Source organism: Pteropus medius, unplaced genomic scaffold (genome assembly GCF_902729225.1).
Source record: "Pteropus medius unplaced genomic scaffold, Ma_sr-lr_union100, whole genome shotgun sequence".
NCBI lineage: Eukaryota > Metazoa > Chordata > Mammalia > Chiroptera > Pteropodidae > Pteropus > Pteropus medius.
In genome coordinates this window covers 289,911-307,540 of record NW_024343580.1, presented here as the reverse complement: position 1 = coordinate 307,540, position 17,630 = coordinate 289,911, and the positions used below count along the sequence as shown (strand labels likewise).

Sequence of the window (17,630 nt, the reverse complement as noted above, 5' to 3'; positions counted from 1 at the left end):
GAGGCCGACCCCTCGCCCCTCCGCGCGCGCTGGCCGAGAGATCGGGGGCGCCGCGCCCGCCCCACGTCCGCTCCCGCCCCGGGCCAGCCCCTTCCTCGCTGCAACTCGTCGGCTGTCCCCACCCCTTCGCCCGCGGCGCCCAGTGGGAGGCGGAGGCCGGCCCGGCCGAGCCCAGCGCCGGGCTCTGATTTGCTGCGGGAGCCGGGGATCGACAGCCCCCGCGGGTGCCTTCCAGCGCGGAGGGAGGGTAAAGCGCTCGGCGCCCAAGGCGAGGTCCGCACTCCCCGTCCCCGCGGCTGGCTCAGGACCTCACTCGAGCGGAGCGCCCACGGGGAGCGGGTCGCGGGGCGGCGGCGGCCAGGGGAGGCGAGCAGGAGTCGGAGGCGTTGGAGGAGGCGAGGGCGAGCGAGCCGAGCGGGGTCCCGGCCGCCCCGCGGGCCAAGGTCGAGCCGTCCCGCCCGTGGGCGAGCGCGCGCGCCGACCGGTGCCGGAGAGCCGCCGCCACAAAGGGAACGAGCCGCGCGTGCTCCCCATGACTTCCTGAGGTCGTGCCGGCCCCACTGAGTCCGCTGCCCGGGCCGAGCCCCGCGTCCCCGAGGGTCCCCGCGCGCCCCGACCCGTGCCCCGCCGGCATGGACGTCCACACCCGCTGGAAAGCGCGCAGCCCGCTCCGCCCGGGCGCCCCGCTGCTGTCCCCGTCGCCACCGCTGTTGCTGCTGCTGCTGCTGCTGTGGGCGCCGCCTCCGAGCCGCGCAGGTAAGGGCGCGGGGGGCGCCGGGGGCGCCGGCGGGGCTGCAAGACAGGGCGCGGGCCGGGCGCGGCTGTCACTCCCGGGCGCCGGCCTCTTCTGCGCCCGCCCGGCGTTTCCCCCTGGGCTGTGGAATGCACGGGCCGAGACTCCGAATGCCATTAGTCGGGGGCCGCGGAGAGGGAGACGCGCCAGCACAATGCCCCGCGCGCCAAGCGCGCCGGCCGGGCGGGGCTGTCGCGGCAGCCGGGAAGGGCTGCGTGCGGGACCAGCCGGAACGCTGTCCTCGAGGCCGGCAAACTTTTGTCCTGAAACTTCGTGTTCTCGGTCCCGCAGCCCAGCTGTGGCCTGCACGGCCCTGCAGAGAACTTTCTGTCTTGAAAACCGGGAAGGGTCGCCCCCTAGAGTCACAGCCTGCCAGTTCCACCAGGGACTCTGGAGGCGGAGGCTGCTGGGGGGGGGGTCCCAGAGCCTGAGCCCCCAGTGCATCCTCCCTCTGTCTCTAGGCCCGGCTGGCCCTCCGCTTCCTCAGCGGGGCTTCCTGCAGTCCTGCCACCTCAGTGCTAGGCGGTGCTGGGGAGCCCTGGACGGTGGCCCCGCCAGCCCTGCTCTGTGCCCCACTCCAAACCTCTTGACTCCCAGGAGGCAGTTTTTCCTGGGTTTGCAGCCCACAGATGGGTTCGTGGCCCAAAGCCAGGAGCTGGTCTTGGAGTCCCCGCTGCCAGGGGTTTGGATGAGGCACATCTGTGCGGCCCCTGCCTGAGGTCTCCCCTAGGAGGAGCCGTCTCCCCTGGGAGCTGACGCTGACCGGGCGCCTGCCTGGGCTCCTGGCACCTCTGACCCATCTTCCTGACGGGACAGTGGCTCTCTGAACATCGCCCTCGGTGGCTGCCTGTGGGGTGGGTCTTCACACACCCTGGGACCTTGGAGCTCAAGGCCCCGGAAAGTCCCACGAGCCCCCCTGTTAACAGGTGGGGAGACGAGGCTCAGAGCCGCCGGTGCGAGGCCAGGGCCGAGGGTTGGGGCGGTGGGCTCAGTGGACAGCCGCACCAGCCAGCCGTCCCTGTGAGAAGGCCCTCTTCCCTCCCCTCCCGTCCTGCGCTTCGAAACTTGACACGTGGGAAGAACTACTTCCCATGTTTCCCTTGCCCGTGAAGGTGTGCTTTCCTTTCTTCCTGGCAGGTGAGCAGGAGTCAGGGTGCCCCGCCCATGAGGCGCTGGGGGAGGGGAGGGGAGCCCGCCTGGCTCTGGGACCTGGGGTCTTACCCCTGGGCTGCCACCATCGTGCCCGCGAGCTGGGGCTAGCTGGCTCTGTGTGTCTCCTGGGGTCGACTGAAGGTGGGGGACAATAGAAGCCTCCGGGAAAGTGGTGTGCAGCCTGGCGAGGGATGTGGTCAGGGGCCCCTTGGTGGCCCAGGGACTGCGCCCTGTCCCGGCTCCTCTGGCTGGCTTTCTCCCAGGAGCACAGGAGGGAACCCATCAGGGCGGTCACCACCCCGGAAGCTGGGGGCTGGGCGCTGGCTGGGCAGCCCGCAGAGCATGCATCTGCCCGGGTTTGGGGTTGGCTGCTTGCTCCCCACCTCTGCCCCCTGCCCGAGTCCCCTGCTTCCTCTCGGATTTCCCTTCCTAACTGAGGGGCAGCCGTGGGAGTCGAAGCCCGGAGGTGGACCTTGGCTGTTAGAGCTGGACGGTTTGCTTTTGTCAAAAAGACGTTAGAAGCGTGTGAAGAAGCCATTTCTCCGGCGGGTCCCACAGCCCTCTCTCCGCCCCGGGCGGGACCGATCTGGAGCCATCCTCCCTGCGTGGCCAGTGGGGGTAGCTGGCTGTGCACTCGCGAGGCGGGGAGGCGGGGAGGCGGGGGGGGGCGGGTCCCCCGCCAGCCCCTCTCCTCCTCTCCATGGTGAGCTTTGCCAGATGTTTTCTGAGTTTTTTCTGAACATGGCTCTTTTTCTTACCTTCCTCTCGGCCAAGTGTGTGCAGGAATGAGAAGTAAGGTTGCGTTTGGGGCCGTTTAACATTGTAACGGGCAAGGGAGAGTATGCGAAATGAAACTTGACCCCAATATTTGGGAATTGAGGTCATCTCTGCATGTCATTGGCCGGCCCCAGTCACGTGATCGCCTTTTGCAGTAATTTGTGGGGAGAGCCGTCCAAGTTTGGTGGGACTTGACTGAGAGCAAATGGTTAAATTTTCCTCTGACTCAATCAAGTTGGCTGGGGAGACATCCTTTCCATCCCCCCCATCCCCTCCCCATTAAAGAAAGTCGGTGGGAGGCGCTCACAGGCCGAGCCTTGCCTGCAGCCCTCTGCCTCATCCGCTCCAGATTTAAGTGGCTGCTGGAGGGGTTAGAGCCGCAGTCACCCGCCCAGCAGCTGTGACCACCCAGTGGTGGCTGTGGGCAGGAGTGTCTTCCCTTTGCAGAGGCACAAAGTCCCTTCTCTGATGATGTTGCTGCAGGCCTGTTCCAGGGGTGCTGGCCAGAGCCTGCCCTGGTACCCCACCCTTCAGATATTTCTGGATTCTCACCACAGCCACGCCCTTAGCCAAGCACAGCTGATGCCGGCCTGCCCGGCCCCTGCCTGCTGGCTGTCTGGCCCTGTCTCCCCTTCTCCCTGCCACCTCCCTGGGTCAGAGACATTGTTGGGTGGAGCAGAGGGGTGTGGGGAACAGACACCCACTGCCCCCCAACCACACGTAATGACAGTGGCAGTGCGGGAAGACTAGCTTTGGGCCCCTGTAGGGTTGGGGATGAGTCACCCAGACGCCTGGGGCCCCGTTGCTGCAGCCACACTGGGGCCCTGGCCCTGAGTGCCAGCTCCCCGGGAGACCAGCACACCCGGCCACGATGGCGAGGACTTCGCTGGCACCTGCCTGGCCCGTGCGAAGCCCTGTCCCCGCACGGCTTCCCTGGACCCTGGCGCAGGTCTGGGCGGTGACGCGGTGACGGAGGGCTGGCTGAGGCCCTGAGAGGCATGGGCAGAGGGAGCAGGAACCTCAGATTCTGCATCCACCCGACCTCCGCACCCGGGGCCCCGACTGCACTGCCCCCTCCTCCCTGCCTCAGCGCCTGGACTTGTGGGGGTTTCACCTTCTCATTTCCCATCTGTTTATCATGGACTTTCCCCGGGGAGAGGCCCAGCGCCCTGAGCTGCAGCCTCGGCCTGGGGGCCCAGCCTGAACATGGCCCAGCATGAGGGAGGTGTCCCATCTGGCCTGCACGAATCTGCGGTTTCCTCCCTCCCTCCTCCTTCTCCTGCCTCTGTCCCTTCCCCCTCCCTGTGCCCTCCCCTCTCTCCCTCCCTCCATCCCTGACCCGTCCCTCCCCTCCCTTCTTCTCTTCTTTTTTGCTGGAATGCCTTCAGGGGGACCAGTTGCCTTCAGGCTCTGCTATGTCGTCTTTAACTGGGCCCTTCCCGCCTGCGTATGGCCTGCTGGCCCCTGTAGGCTTCTTGCCTTTGCACCCCAGCCTGGAGGGCTACTGAAAGCCAGGTGAAGGTGGCGGGTCCTCGCTGCAGGAGCCCGCGGCCTTATGGGAGGCACACGTGTGGACACTGTTCACGTCACTGTTCATTTTCAAGCCAAGTGTCATTTCAAACAGTCGGCTCCATTGGGGAGATCTGGGGAAGCTTCCTGGAGGAGGTGATGCTAAACTTGGCCTTTCCCCTCCTGTTCTTCCCCTTCCTCTTATCCTGGAGGTGCACCGGAGCGTCTCCTGAGCAGGTGTCCTCATCCACCTCTGGTTTTAGTCTGGTCCTTCCTCCTTGTTGGCAGGACATTCCATGCTTGCTGCTGTGTTCTCCCGGGCTGGGCTGCTTTCCTGGCCTGGAAAGCCCCTCATTAACTTGCCTGGCCAGGCGTCCCCAGCAGCATGCTAGTCCTGGGGTGCTGTGCCAGCAGAAGTGGCTGCTGGGAGGAAGGGAGTCTCCGAGGGGGAGCCAGTGGGAGAGCTGGGGGCGGGGAGGTCCTTAACCCTTTGCATGTGAGGCCTGGCAGTTCCGCAGGCAGACTGACAGCTGCTGACAGCCTGGGCTGGGGGTGTGGGGCCGCTGGTGCCCAGTGACAGGCCGCTGGCTGTGGGAGGGGACGATCCTCAGGCAATCGGATTGTTGAACGATCGCCAGGGGCAGTGTGGGCCGTTGAGAAATCAGGGCAAACGCAGCTTCTCTTCCCCCGGGAGGGGCCGGTCCCCATGCTACAGCTTTGCCCCTGGGGAAATGGGGTGAATCGCCTTGCTGGCTTAGAGGGGAGGTCGTGAAGACACACCGAGGCACCGCGGGGCAGAGCCCTGCAGGACGCCTGGTGCGAAGGGCACCCGACTGCTCTTTCTGGCAGCATTTTTGCCAAAGGAGACAGAGCCGTGTTGCCACGATCCATTTTCCGTGCGCGTGTTCCAGGGAGGGCAGTGGGGGAGGCGTGTCTGTCCAGGGAGGCTCAGTCCCTTTGAGACCCCAGGGCCCGCCACCCACCGGCTGTATCGGTCCGGCCGTGCTCGGGTCGTTCGTGGCCTGCTTGGTGGCCCCGCTTCCCCACGGGGTCCTCGTACAGGTCACACAGGCGACATGCGCGGAAGGGCTTTGCAAGCCCATTCGAGGTTGTACACGTGTGTGTGTCAGCGTGTGCACGTGTGGATGTGCGGGTTGGCGTGACCCACGCGTCTGTGCGTGCAGCCGTGCGATGCGTCCGTGGGTGTGTCTGTGGGTGTCACACGTGTCTGAGCGTGTTCATGCACAAACACGCACACGTGTTTACGCGGTCTCCCGAGGCGCTGCTGCCCGCGGGGCCCGGTGTGTTTTGGGAGCTCGTGGCACGGCGACAGTTTTTCCTTCCGTGCCCCACCCCTGCTGGACGGGCGATGCAGAGATGGAACATGGCCACGGAGCCTGCGGGGCCACCAGGAGGCTGCGGTTCCTGCCACAGGGCCAGCTGGACCTGACGAGTTGACATTTTTGTTTTCCTCGCAGAGGGTGATGTTATATTATAGCTTCTGCTTCCCCTTCCACCTACGTTTCCCCACGTAGCCCAGCCAGCTGGCGTCAGCACGGCGCCGAATGCCGGTGTGAAGACTGCGGGCCAGCGGCAGATCCTGGGACCCTGAAGGTGGGACCGGCGCGGGCTCTTCTCACGGGCAGAGCTGCCACTGCCACGGGACATGGCCGTGATGCGGTTGTCAGTGGCGGACCTTGGCTGAGCTCCTGCTGGCCGTGTGTGTAGTCTCCTGTGCCTCAGTGTCCCTATCTGTAAGAAGGAGGTGACAGTTGTAACTCGGGCAGGATTTTCGCGAGGATTCAGTGCGTAACGTGTACAAGGCACGGAGAAGACCTCCGTGCAGCACCAGGCAGAGAGTCCCGGGCCGGGCACCAAGTACCCGGCTCTCTGCTCACCGGCTGCCCGTGTGAGTCGCTCCCTCTCTCGTGAATAGTCACACTGGTACCTCCCTCACGGGCTGAGCACGACAGGAGGTGCCACAGGCAGTGTCCCCTGATGGGTTTATTGGGTCACTTGCTGCAGCTTCTGTGGTTCTGAGCTGGTCGTGGAGATGTGTCCTTGGACGGGCAGGGCACACCGTGTTCCCCACACCCCTCCCATCTCCTCAGGCCACCCCCACTTTATGAGGGGGCATGGGGGTCCAGACATGGGAGCGGACCCTCACGGACAGGACCAGGGCCATGGCTGATGCACTCCCGGGTGGCTAAGGGCCATTTCTGTGCCACTGTGGTCCCAGGCGGCTGGAGAGGAGTTTACAGAATGAATGAGCGCGAAGCTGGGTGCGTGCGCATGCGAGGTGCGGGCGATGGGGTCGCTTTGCGTTATACATGCGCCATCGTCTGGGCCGTCATCCCGCCAGCTCCGACTCCGCCGGTGATTTTTCCCGCGGATTCCGGACCTGAGGAGCATGGCCACGCTCGGAGAGAGCGCTGCCACTCTCTGGTGACTCAGACCTAAGCTATGGGACCCCAGTCTGACCCAGGTTTCATAACACGGAGCCCCGGGGGCCCTGCCCGCTTCCTGCGATGTCTCCGCGTGTGAAACGGGGTCTACTCAGTGGAGTTTCCTAGACCTGCGTTCTTCGGCGAAATTCGCTCTCTTGCTCTGCGCTTTCCTACCGGCACGGCACCGTGGCCACAGGGCTTAACGACATCTTTGGTTGTTTTTTTGTTTTTTTTTTTTTTTCATAAACACCACTAAATGACATCAAAATGTAGGCATGTAGTGGGAGTGATTTAAATGTAAAAACTCTGGCCCTGCGTTAGAAAAATAGTGCTCTCACAATGAAAAAGAGTTTTGACCTCAATGGGAGGCGGGAGCCATTCCGCCCCTCCTGCCAGTGCGGTGACCGCGAGGGGATCTCTTTCCTGGGGTGAGTTCCAGAGGGCGCATGGGAGAGGCTGGCCCTCGTGCGGGGAAGCCGGGCGTGACCGTGGCTCTGTTTGAAGTGTTTGTGGACCTCTGACTCGAGTCGGACCTGTGCTGGGCACAAGGCAGCAGGTGCACAAGTGAGCCACAGGTGTTTCTAATGCAGTGAGGGAATCAACCCTTGAACAGGCAAATTTTTTATCTAGCGAAGGGCAAAGTGGGAGGTCAGGTCGTTTACCATAAGGATGGGCACGCCACCGGCCAATCATAGGCAGCCACTGGCCAGCCCCTAGGCCCCTGGCCAATCAGAGAGAGGCACCTGGGGCGCTGGCCAATCAGGGGGAGGCACCTGCCTGCACCAGTGGGGCGCTGGCCAATTGAGATCAGCCTGCTTCGCCATAGCCTGCAGCTTTTGCCCCGCTCCCCCCCGGGTGTTTGAAGGGAGGCATCCCTTGGTGGATGCAGGTGGCTCTCCCATGTGTCCTTCCTTTGGCTCCCGGTGTATTTAGCTGGACCCGCTCTAGAGTGTTCCCTGTGGAGCACCTGCCATCCTCACAGATACTTGGACCAGGTGGGGTTGGTCCCATCCTGCAGATGTGCAAATGGGGGCTCTGCAAGCCCAGCTGGCAAAAGGGGCGACAGGTGCCCTCTGCCTCCCAGTGAAAAGCACGCCGCCATCGGAGCCAGGTGAGGGGGCTCCCCGGGGCAGCCAGGGGCCTGCACTTCAGATAGAGGTGCGTGCTCCCTGCCAACGCGAGCGGCCTCAGAGCCCCTGCCTCAGTTTCTCCTTCTTCATTTCTGACGCATGAAAATGTGCACTGGCAGTACGGTGGACTCTGTTCCCTGCTGTGGTTTCGTCCTGCTGAGTGTCAAGGCCTTCTTCTTTGGGGGGCGGGAGGGAGCGGAACAGACAGCGGGGCAGCTGTGTGCCGAGTGGGTGCCAGGGGCCCTGGCCCACGTGGCTCAAGGATGGAGCCTGTTGGGGGTAGCGGATGCTGGTGTGGGCAGAGCTGAGTGGGCGAGCTGGAGGGGCGCAGGAAAGATGGCCGCCTCACAGCCCTGCACCCCGAGTTCCGTCTGATTTGGGGGCCCCTTTGCAAAGGGCCCTTTGTGGGCGTGGTCTTCGGGATGGAGGTGGGGGGCGTGACGTTTCCGTGATCCGTCTTTACCGTTAGTTTTTTTCTTCTGCTTTTCCTTCATCTTTTTTTCTTTGGGGAGAATCCAGCTTTCTTCTCTGTGCTGTTTCTGGGTTCTCCCCCTGGGGCAGGAGGAGGTCAAGGGCACAGCTGCCGGGAGGGAGCCTAGCTCCGGGTAGACGCAGCTCTTCATGTGAGCAGAGAGAGTTACAGCGTCCCTGGCTGGTTTTATGCAAAGAAGGAGAAAAGGCCATGGCCCCTTCGCAGGCCTTTTAGACTAGGAGGTGTTCGTGCAGTGAAGGGCCGACTAGGAGCCCTCTTGGCAGTGCGGGAGCCAGGATGCCCAAATGGAATCACTTTCTGGGGAATCCTTCTCGCTCTCGGGTTCACAGTTTAAGGAAGGCCGTTTAAGTCGGGAGGTACCGCCTGGGGGACGGCTCTTCCCCTTGTGCTCTGGGAACCGCGGGGGCATCCTTGGGTGCAGGCCGGGGCGAGGGCAGAGCGGAGGGGTGGCCCCGCTGAGCGATGCCTCGAAGCTCCAGGGGGAGGACCCGGAGACCACCGAGAGAGGCCGGGGGCCTGTGGGAGCAAGGCCGGGGTCCCCGCAGGACCACACTCCCTCACCTGAAACAGGTAGGCTGCAGGTTTCAGCGTAGAGGATGGGGTGGCAGGGGCGTCCACACGGGAGGCGTCCACACGGGAGGATACCGGGAGGGAAGAGGGCGTCCCGCCTTCAAGAAGCCGGGGTGCTTGGGCTTTCTTCTCCCTCCCGGGGCGTGAGGTCGCGCTTCTCCGGGGCGTGAGGTCGCACTTCTCCAGAAGGAAGACTTCTCTGCCAGGGGCCTGAGGGCGGGGCCTGGGGCGGGGCCTGTGACTCTTCGGCCAGAGCGTGCAAGCCGGGTGCCCGCCCTTCCGAATCGGCCTGTCCTCACGCGCCCTGCAGCACCACTGGCCCCTGCGGCACCACTGTCCCCTCCCTACGGACAGGCTCCCACCTCCCCTTCCTGAGGCAGGGCCTGGCCGATTACAAACAGCTGCCTGGCCCGAAGCAGGGTTTACAAACACTGGGGAGGGCTGTTTTCCAGGGCTGGAGGGCACATGGGGGGCAGTGTCTTCTGCAGCCCAGGGAGCTGGAAGAAGAAGGGGCTGTCCTGTGGGGCTCTCGGGCCCACCCCACCCCCCACTGTGTGACAAGGGTCCACCCCCCAATGTGTGATCCGTGGGGACCAGCTGAGGAATGGCCAGGCTCTGAGCCCGAGGGGGTGAGGGGCAGCTGGGCCCTGGCCGGCCTGGAGGGTCCCACACTCTCCAAGGTCTGAGCTGAGTCTAACAACCGAAATGTGAATTAAGGTGGAAAGAGCGTGTGGCACGGGAGGGGGACAGTTGCCTTGAGGTAAAGAATAAGATTCTTTTGGGACTTCTTCTTCCTTCCCCTTCCTTCCTTCCTTCTTCTTCTTCCTTCCTTCCTTCCTTCCTCCCTCTCTCCCTCTCCCTCCCTCCCTCCCCCTCCTTCCTTCCTTCCCTTCCCTTTTTCTTCCTTCCTGTTTTTACCTTCCCTTGCTTTCACGTATTATTTCATCCCGATGACGTCTTTCCAAGGTAAGAGGTACCTTGTATTTTATAGGCAAGAAAACTGAGGCCCCCAGAAGCCCCCCAGCTAGTAAGTGGCAGAGCTGGAGCCTTTAAAACGGCGTGTGAGTCGTGGAAATGTGGTTTGTCTGGCCTCTTGGGAGCGTGCTTAGAGTCCGAGTGAGGTGGGGACGCGGCCCCGTCATGGTCCCTTTTTCCTTTTATGCTGGAGTCTTCGTCCCAGCAGCAGGGGGTGAGAGGGGAGGAGGGTGGTGAGGCCTGGGGACTGCCACGGGTCACCTCTCTGCCCTCATTTGTCTCCTTGGGCCCTGGTCTCAGGAGGAAGCAGCACTTTGGTCCCCGTCATTCAGCTCCACTTTCCAAAGCCGCCCTGAGCCCTGGGCCCCGGTGTCCTCTGCGTACTTCTTAGATGCGAAACGCGGGGTTGGATCGTGAGCCCGAGCCCAGCTGCGAGCAGAGTGTTTGTGTAAGGGGCCAGCGGCCCTGCTCTGAGTCATGTTTCCCGTCGAAGCGGGAAGGAGAGAGAGGCAGGAGAAGGCCCACAGCCAGGTGGGTCTCGCCTGGGCATCGTCAGCCCACACGATGAGGGAGACGCGTACGCATCTGTGCCAGACGGGGTAGCGGACCACTGTGGGGATGCGGTCGGCCACTGCCCCTCCGAGGGCTGGCCGGGGCCCAGGGATCCGTGGGGCGCCCCAAGGGTTCTGCTGGACCAGAACGTGGCCCACATCTTTAAACCATCAGCATTTCAGAAAAGAAAAATAAAAGTCCCCGAGAGAAGCAAGGCCCCCAGGCCTGACTTCTGAGCCCGCCCTTCGTCGTGTTAGCGAGATGCCCGTGACGCGTCTGGACAGCCAGGGAGGGCGCGGGCCGGCCGAGGACAGGGAGGACAGGCCGAGAGCGCCACGCTCTGTTCCCCGGATAAGGGCTGGGGGTCCTGGAGAGTGGTCACACCCCTCAGGAGGGTTGCTGCTTGCGTAGCGCCCCTCCCCCGGAGGGATTCTGCCAGGAAAGTTAGGCGACTTCGATTGATTGATCTGGTCTCCAGGGAGCGGGGCTCATCCCACGTAGGTGTTGGTCTAGTCACCAGGCAGAATTCACAGGAAACTGTGGCGAATTCTGTTCACAGCGGTGACACTGATGCTTCAGAGTCCAAGACCGAGTGTGGGCGTGGGCCTCCCAGAAGCTGGACCGTACGGCCTCCCCGCTCCAGCAGCCTGGGGAAAACCTGGGTGTGGCCCGGGTCCCTGGTGCTCCAGGCCTCTCGCGGTGACAACCTCAGATGTCATCTTCCTTCCGTGCCTCGATTTCCTCCTGTGTAAAGCGGAGCCGAGGTTCGTGGTGACTGCGTGAGGACGCAGCCCGGACGCTCCGCGGTCACAGTGTCTCCCTGAGTCCTTGGCGGATCTCAGGCGCCAGCTGCACTGGGGCGTGACAGATGCTGCTTGAGCTGGATGGCCCTGTGAACGGACGGCTGGCACACGCGTTTTGAGCTGGCTCTCAGAAGCAGGCTGGGCAGACGAGAGGGGGCCTGGGCTGTCCTGCGGGAGAGCGGTGGGCACCGCACTGTCTGGAGAGGCGGGTAGAATGGGCTTAATGTCCCCGGGGCGGCTAGGGGAGACAGGATGCGGAGGGTATGCTCAAGGTTGTTCCGGCGTCTGGTCCTGGGCACGTGTCCAGCCCTGTCTGCTGGATCGGAGGGTGGGCTCAGGGCTCCACTGGGTGATTGTCCCACTCTGGCATTGATGGGCCATGTGCCACCAGCCTTCATGTAGCAGTCTAAAGTACTCCAGATTTCTCGAGGGATCCCAAGCAGGGGGCCAGTTTGTGGCAGGGCGTGTGTGCGGCACATGTACCTAAGCAGACGTGAGGACCCGTGGGCTTCCGGCGTCTCCAGTCCCGTGGGCACACGGCTGGTATGTTCTGACAGCTCCCGTGTGCCGGCTGTTTCGTACCCACAACATCCTGCTCCATCCAACAGCCCTGTAAGGTCAGCGAGGGTTTGTCCAGGTGACTCAGCTAACAAGGAAGCAGACCTGAGATTTGAATGTGGCTCCCTGTGACTCTCGAGCCCCCGTCTCTGTGACGGCCCTGGCGACTTCCTCCTGCCAAACCCCCCTTCACTGTCTTGATAATTTTCACAGCTGTCACCCTGCTCCTCGGCCATAATCTCTGCAGCTGGATCTTTCCAGGCCCTCACGACTCAGGCCCCTTTAATTCCGGGATTAATCATCTTACCCTGAAGTAACTTCCAGAAACCCTTTCAGGCATCCTTTGGGATTCCTTAAACACCGTCGGCTCTGCCTGCTCTCCTTCAGGCCACGTCCTCACCCTGAGCCCTCACCTTGAACGGCTCTGTTCCCCAGGACTCCTGGGGGTGACTGTCACTCCAGGGTGCCGTCTCCTGCTCTGCCACTCAGCACGCGGAGCCGGGGTTGTGAGCGTTGCCACTGGAAGCCGCCCTCTGTGTGATCCGGGCAAACTCCTCTGCATCTGCCCCTTGCTCGTCAGGATCCAGCCCTCCCTGTGCTGAATTTAGGCCCCAGCAAGAGCCCTGGGCTCCGGGCATGAGCCTTTCTCCATAAACGTTGCTGCTTGGTCAGTATCTTGGCAAAAAATAAAAATAAAAGAAGGAAAGAAAGAAGTCCCCTGAATTGGGCTAGTCTGGTCTCTTTCCAGACACTCAGGAACATGTCTCCTGGTCTGGGTTCTCCAGGAGTAAAGCGGCCAGTGCTAACTGCACCCGAGACGGCTGTGGATCTCGGTGCTGTTCCGAGCGGCCGTCCGCCTCTGGGGAAGGTCGGGCTTGACGCTGGGCACATTCTCCTCCGACGGCGCAGCGCTGCCCTCCGTCTCGCTGTCCAGCGTGACTTCTCGGCGCCCTGGGACGCTCCGAGCTGGCGTTTCCAGGCCGGCGGGGCCCGCTGGGCAGGCTCGGGTCTCCCGGAAGCCTTCTGGATACCGGCCAGGTGCATGGCCGAGTCCCCCCCAAGGGGACGTTCACATTCCTCGGGCAAGGACAGAGCGGAAGTGGGGGGACAGGGCGGAAGTGGGGAGACTGGGCGAAAGGGCGTCGGGGTGGAAGGGGTGCTGATGCAGGAGACAGCCCGGCGGGAGGAGCTTCCTGGGACTCTCATGCCATCTGGGCCCCCTTGTCCTGTCTCGTCCGGCCTCGGCCTCCGCGCTCGCAGAGGACGGGCGGGTGTGCGCCGCGGCTCTGGTTGGGAAGGAGAAAGGCGCAGGAGACGCTTTGCCGGGGAAACGGCGCCCCGCCCCTGGTGACCGCGTCCCCGCGGGGCCACGCGTGCTGAACCCCGGAAACACCGGGGAGACGGGGGTGGCAGGGACAGGGGACAGGAGGCCCTCGTGAGCTGGCCCGGCCGCCCCGCGGGGCTCCGGGTTGGAATCGTGCTGGGAGCGCGGGGTCACACCCGGCCGGCGCCCGGGCGGGCAGCGCCGCGGCCGCGTGGAAGGCGCGGTGCCTGGCGCGCCAAGTGCCGGCTGCAGAGACCGCCTTCCGGCCGCGCAGCGAGCACCTGCTGTCTGCACCGCTGTGCCAGGGTGTCGGGTGCTCGCGCCTGCCGGACCCGGCTGACCCTGAGGCCCTGGAGTCCTGCTTGGTGGCCCCTGGCTTTTCCTAGTCTAGTCCAGGCAGGTCTCCCCTCCCTCGCGCTGTCCTGTTCTCATGACAGCTCCCCCAACCCCCAGGGAGGAAGAGCAGTGACCAGTGACTGCCAGGGACGCTGGGGTCAGAGGTCAGTTGGAGAGGCACGCTGATGGCATGGGCTGAGTCAGGACCAGGCTGACCCCTGACCCGCTCAACTCTGCGTCCCTCTCCGTGGGCTTCCGAGCTCTCCAGGTCTCAGTGGCTCAGAGACATGTTGGGCCGGGCTGCCGGGTGCACAGGGCCTTGCCTCGCGGGCTGGTCTCCCTGCAGTTGGGGTTGGGGGGAGCAGGGGGCCGGCGCTCGGGGCGGGGGTCGGGGAGGACGGTGCCGGGTCCGGGAGGCCAGGCTCCTCTCCTGGAGCATCTCCTTCCTGCTCCTGTTTCTTCATGACTGATTTACATTTTTTAGTGAAAAAGAATACATTTCTCTACAGTCATGTTGGAAAATACAAACATTGTAAAGAATCACCCATAATCCCCAAACATTAAGAATCACCCATAATCCCCCAACTCAGGCTCCCCTGGGTCTTAGCACAAAGAATAGAGAACAGAAGGGAATGTACTCTGCGGCTGACCTGGAAACGCCGGGGCCTCCTCCCCTCCTGGGCCTCGTCCCCCACCGGCGCCCCTCCCCGAAGGCCAAGGCCTCGGAGTGGGACACAGTCGGATTCGGACTTTCTCCCTTCGCTTTATGAGGAAGGCGTTCCTTTCGCATATGTGACCGCACTATAAAAGCCTAATTCGCTCGGAGTGTCTCATATTGTTGGACGTCAGGCCACTCCCTCGTTTTTGCTACCAAAGGTGGCCGTGCAAGCATTGATGAAATGTGCTGTCGGGAGTTGCCAGCCCAGAGGCAGCGCCTCCCTTCCTGGGCTGCACTTGGGGGAGGAGAACGTGGGGGTGGGGCCGGGCCAGCCGCAGAAAGCCCCTCCTTATGGGACATGAAGGGCAGCATAGAGGATGCACTCAGCCATTTAAGGCATGGCACCTGCGGGAACTTAGGGTTTGATCATGGCAGCTTTCACGTCGACTGGCAAAGAAAGGATTAGTCATGGAAATGGGCTGGACTAATGACGGAGCCACTTGGGGAAAAGCAGTTGGACGCTTCCCCAGTCTTGCACCAAAATGCATTCCAGATGGATCGAAGATGGGCACTCTAAAAATGAAGCCATAGAACTACCAGAAGAAAACATGGGAGACCGGGCGTGATAATCTTAGGATGGGAAGGCCGTTCTCAATATGACATAAAGCCCAGAAGTTATGAAAGAAAAAAAATTCGACTGCATAAAAGTCAAGGTTTTCTGTCTGGCCAAGAGAAAACCGAAAAACAAGTGATCACCATAAGAACAGAACATGGAAATACAGCTGACCCTTGAACGACACGGTTTGAACTGTGAGCGTTTTTTCAACGAATATTGTAAATGTATTTTCTCTTCCTTCTGACTTTCTGAATAACATGTTCTTTTCTCTAAGCAGTATGTAATACACAAAACATAAAAAAATATGTGTTGATTGACTGTTTATGTTATCGGTAAGGCTTCTGGCCAGAAGGCTGTTAGGAGTTGTTTTTGGGGAGTCAGAAGTTTTATGGATTTTTGACTGTGTGGGTGGTCGGTGCCCCTTGGGTCCCACATTGTTTAAGGGTTAACTGCACATCCCAGGACAGGGGTCGATATGCTGTGATTATCAAAGAAATCAGTAAGAAAAGGCCAGGAACAAAACAAAACACAACACAACAAAACAAAAACAAAAACATGGGCAAAAGCCACGACTCGTTCTTAGAAGAGAAAACACAAATAGCTTTTAAACATGTGAGAAAGGAAAGCAGGTGAAACCCCAGTGAGATACCACCTGTCTCCTGGCAGGTGGACAGAGGACAAACGCCGAGGACGTGCGCCGCGGGCCGAGGGGCGGGGCGTGCTCTTCGAAAGGCATTCATGGGATCCAGCAAAATATGACAGTGCATGCACTCTGACCTGCCACCTACGCACCTTGGCATGTTTCCTGTGTATACGCGCACACGTGCGTGCAGATGCCGCTGTACAAGGCGGTCACGTAGTGCTGTCTGGAGGAGCAAAGGGGTTGAGTCACCACGTGCCATCACAAGATCCATTTGGAGAAGCGACCGTGCAGCTCACAGTAGAACCCGGTGCCGCAGCTGGAAGAATGGGCTTTACCTGGCTTTACACTTACTGAAATGGACCAGTCTCCGAGACGTGTTAAGTAGAGAAAAGGTAAAGGATGTTCCTCAAAGCATGAACCCGTCTCTATTGAAAGAAGAGACACAAACCCAGGCTCGTGTGTGCGTAGGTGGTGGAGAGACCCGTGGTGTCCCTAGAGGAGGCCGCTGGGTGCGCGGGGCACAGCTGTCTCCAGCATCCGGGTTGGGTTGGTGGCTTGTTCGAACGCCAGGGTTGGTTGGAAGGCGGGCAGGTGTGTCGGTAACAGAGAGATGAGACGAGGAGACGTGGCTGGCTGCTCGGAGGTGCGTGTCTCACCGCTGGCAGGTAGCCACTTTTGGCTGGGATGACTTAGTTTAAAAAGTTTGTCCAAAACCAAAAAAAGACAAGAAGAGAAACAAGACCGATTTAGGAAGGATCCCACTGGACCGACGGAGCATGAGTCATGCGCCGATCCTGGGAAAACAGGAGCAGGCACTCGACGGTTTTCAGAACTGAAAGTGTCCTCGACGACCCCATCCGCTCGTTTTACAAGCAGGGGGACCGAAGCGGGCGTCACACAGCAAACGGGCGGCACAGCCCCGCAGACGTCATCTGTTTCGATCCTCTGAAGTGGGTTCATGTAACAAATGAGGCATAAGAAGGAAATTGCCCAGGACCACGAGACCGAGAGGGGGGTCTCGGGTTCAGCCCATTGGTGTGACTTCCCCAGCACAGCACCTCTGTGAGAATGAATGGGAGGGCGGTGGAGCGTGGATGTGACAGGTTTGACCGCGAAAGGCTCTGTGCACGTGGAGACTGGCTCTGGGTGTGGCCTGTGACCTCCAACCCCGAGCGCTGCCCGGGCTCTGGGGCCACTCGTGACCCTGCATTGTCCCCCACGCTCCACCGCAGGGCAGGGCATGGTCTCTCCGAGCCTGTCTGCATCATCCTTGATGCTGGCTCCAGCTGCGGGGCCTCACCCCGACGTCCAGCAGACCGTGAGGCTTGTCCCTCCCTACGGTTCCGAGTCATGGGCGTCCTCCAGTCTCCCTCAGTGGCTGAGTCTCTTTTCAGAGGCGCCCCATTTCTTGGAAAGCCAGCCCAGACATGAGACTTTGAGGGTCTTTTGCTGGGAGGACCTCAGGTGACGATAGTCAGGAGATGGGGCTTTATGGGGTCAAGGGACAATAGAGAGTCCTCTGTCCTGGAAGAGGCCGAAGTCCCCACGTGTTTCCTTGGGTACTTCGTGTCTTTTTCCCACGAGGTCCCCGCTGGCATGTGAACTTTCTCCCCAAACTTTAGCTGCCGGTATTCCAAACGGGGGAGCTGGTCTGCGTTGGGGCACAGAACTGTGAGGGGGGAGGTGGTGGGGGAAGGGACTGAGATCCGTTCCTGCACTCCTCCATCTGATGGGGTGATGGGTTAGTTGTAGTGCCAGTCATCTGAAACCAAAGGATGGGAGGGCTCCCTGCCCTGGGGTTTCACGTCCTGGGGCATCGGATGGCTGTGAGGGCTGTGATTGGTCTGTTTGGTCGAAGCATGTGAAATTGACATTTTGTGGGTCAGAATGGTCAAATAGCCATTTCCCATGGTTCAATCCGACACTATAAGTGTGAGCCCTGAGGAGGGGTTTCAAAGACCCCTTTCCCAGAGGCAGCATTGCCTAAGCTGAGGTCTACATGACCAGTAGGGGTTTATCAGGAGGGGAGGCGGGAAACAGGAGGATTCTAAGTACAGGGAATGAACTGAATGTGCCTCGATGCTGTCTTTGAACGTGGGGTTTAGCATCACTCGAGCTGAGCAGGAGTGGGGTGGCAGCAGAGAGTGAGTGGCAATGGGTGGGCCTTGGGCACATTTAACTCGATTTAAATTAGCAAAAGTGTATTGCCTTTATCCACCCATCCCTCCGTCTACACATTCACTTACCCAGTGTACCCACCCACCCATCTATCCACCCTCTCATCCACCCGCCCA

General features: G+C 61.4%; 1 protein-coding gene across 1 annotated transcript in view; it reads left to right on the top strand.

Moving 5' to 3' along the window:
* Window positions 1-281: 281 nt before the first annotated feature.
* COL5A1 (collagen type V alpha 1 chain) overlaps window positions 282-17,630 on the top strand; it is a 139,611-nt gene continuing 122,262 nt past the window's right edge. The window contains exon 1 of the mRNA XM_039867607.1: window positions 282-756. Coding sequence (XP_039723541.1) covers window positions 633-756 — 124 coding nt within the window. The 5' untranslated portion in view covers window positions 282-632. The remainder of the gene's footprint in view (window positions 757-17,630) is intronic.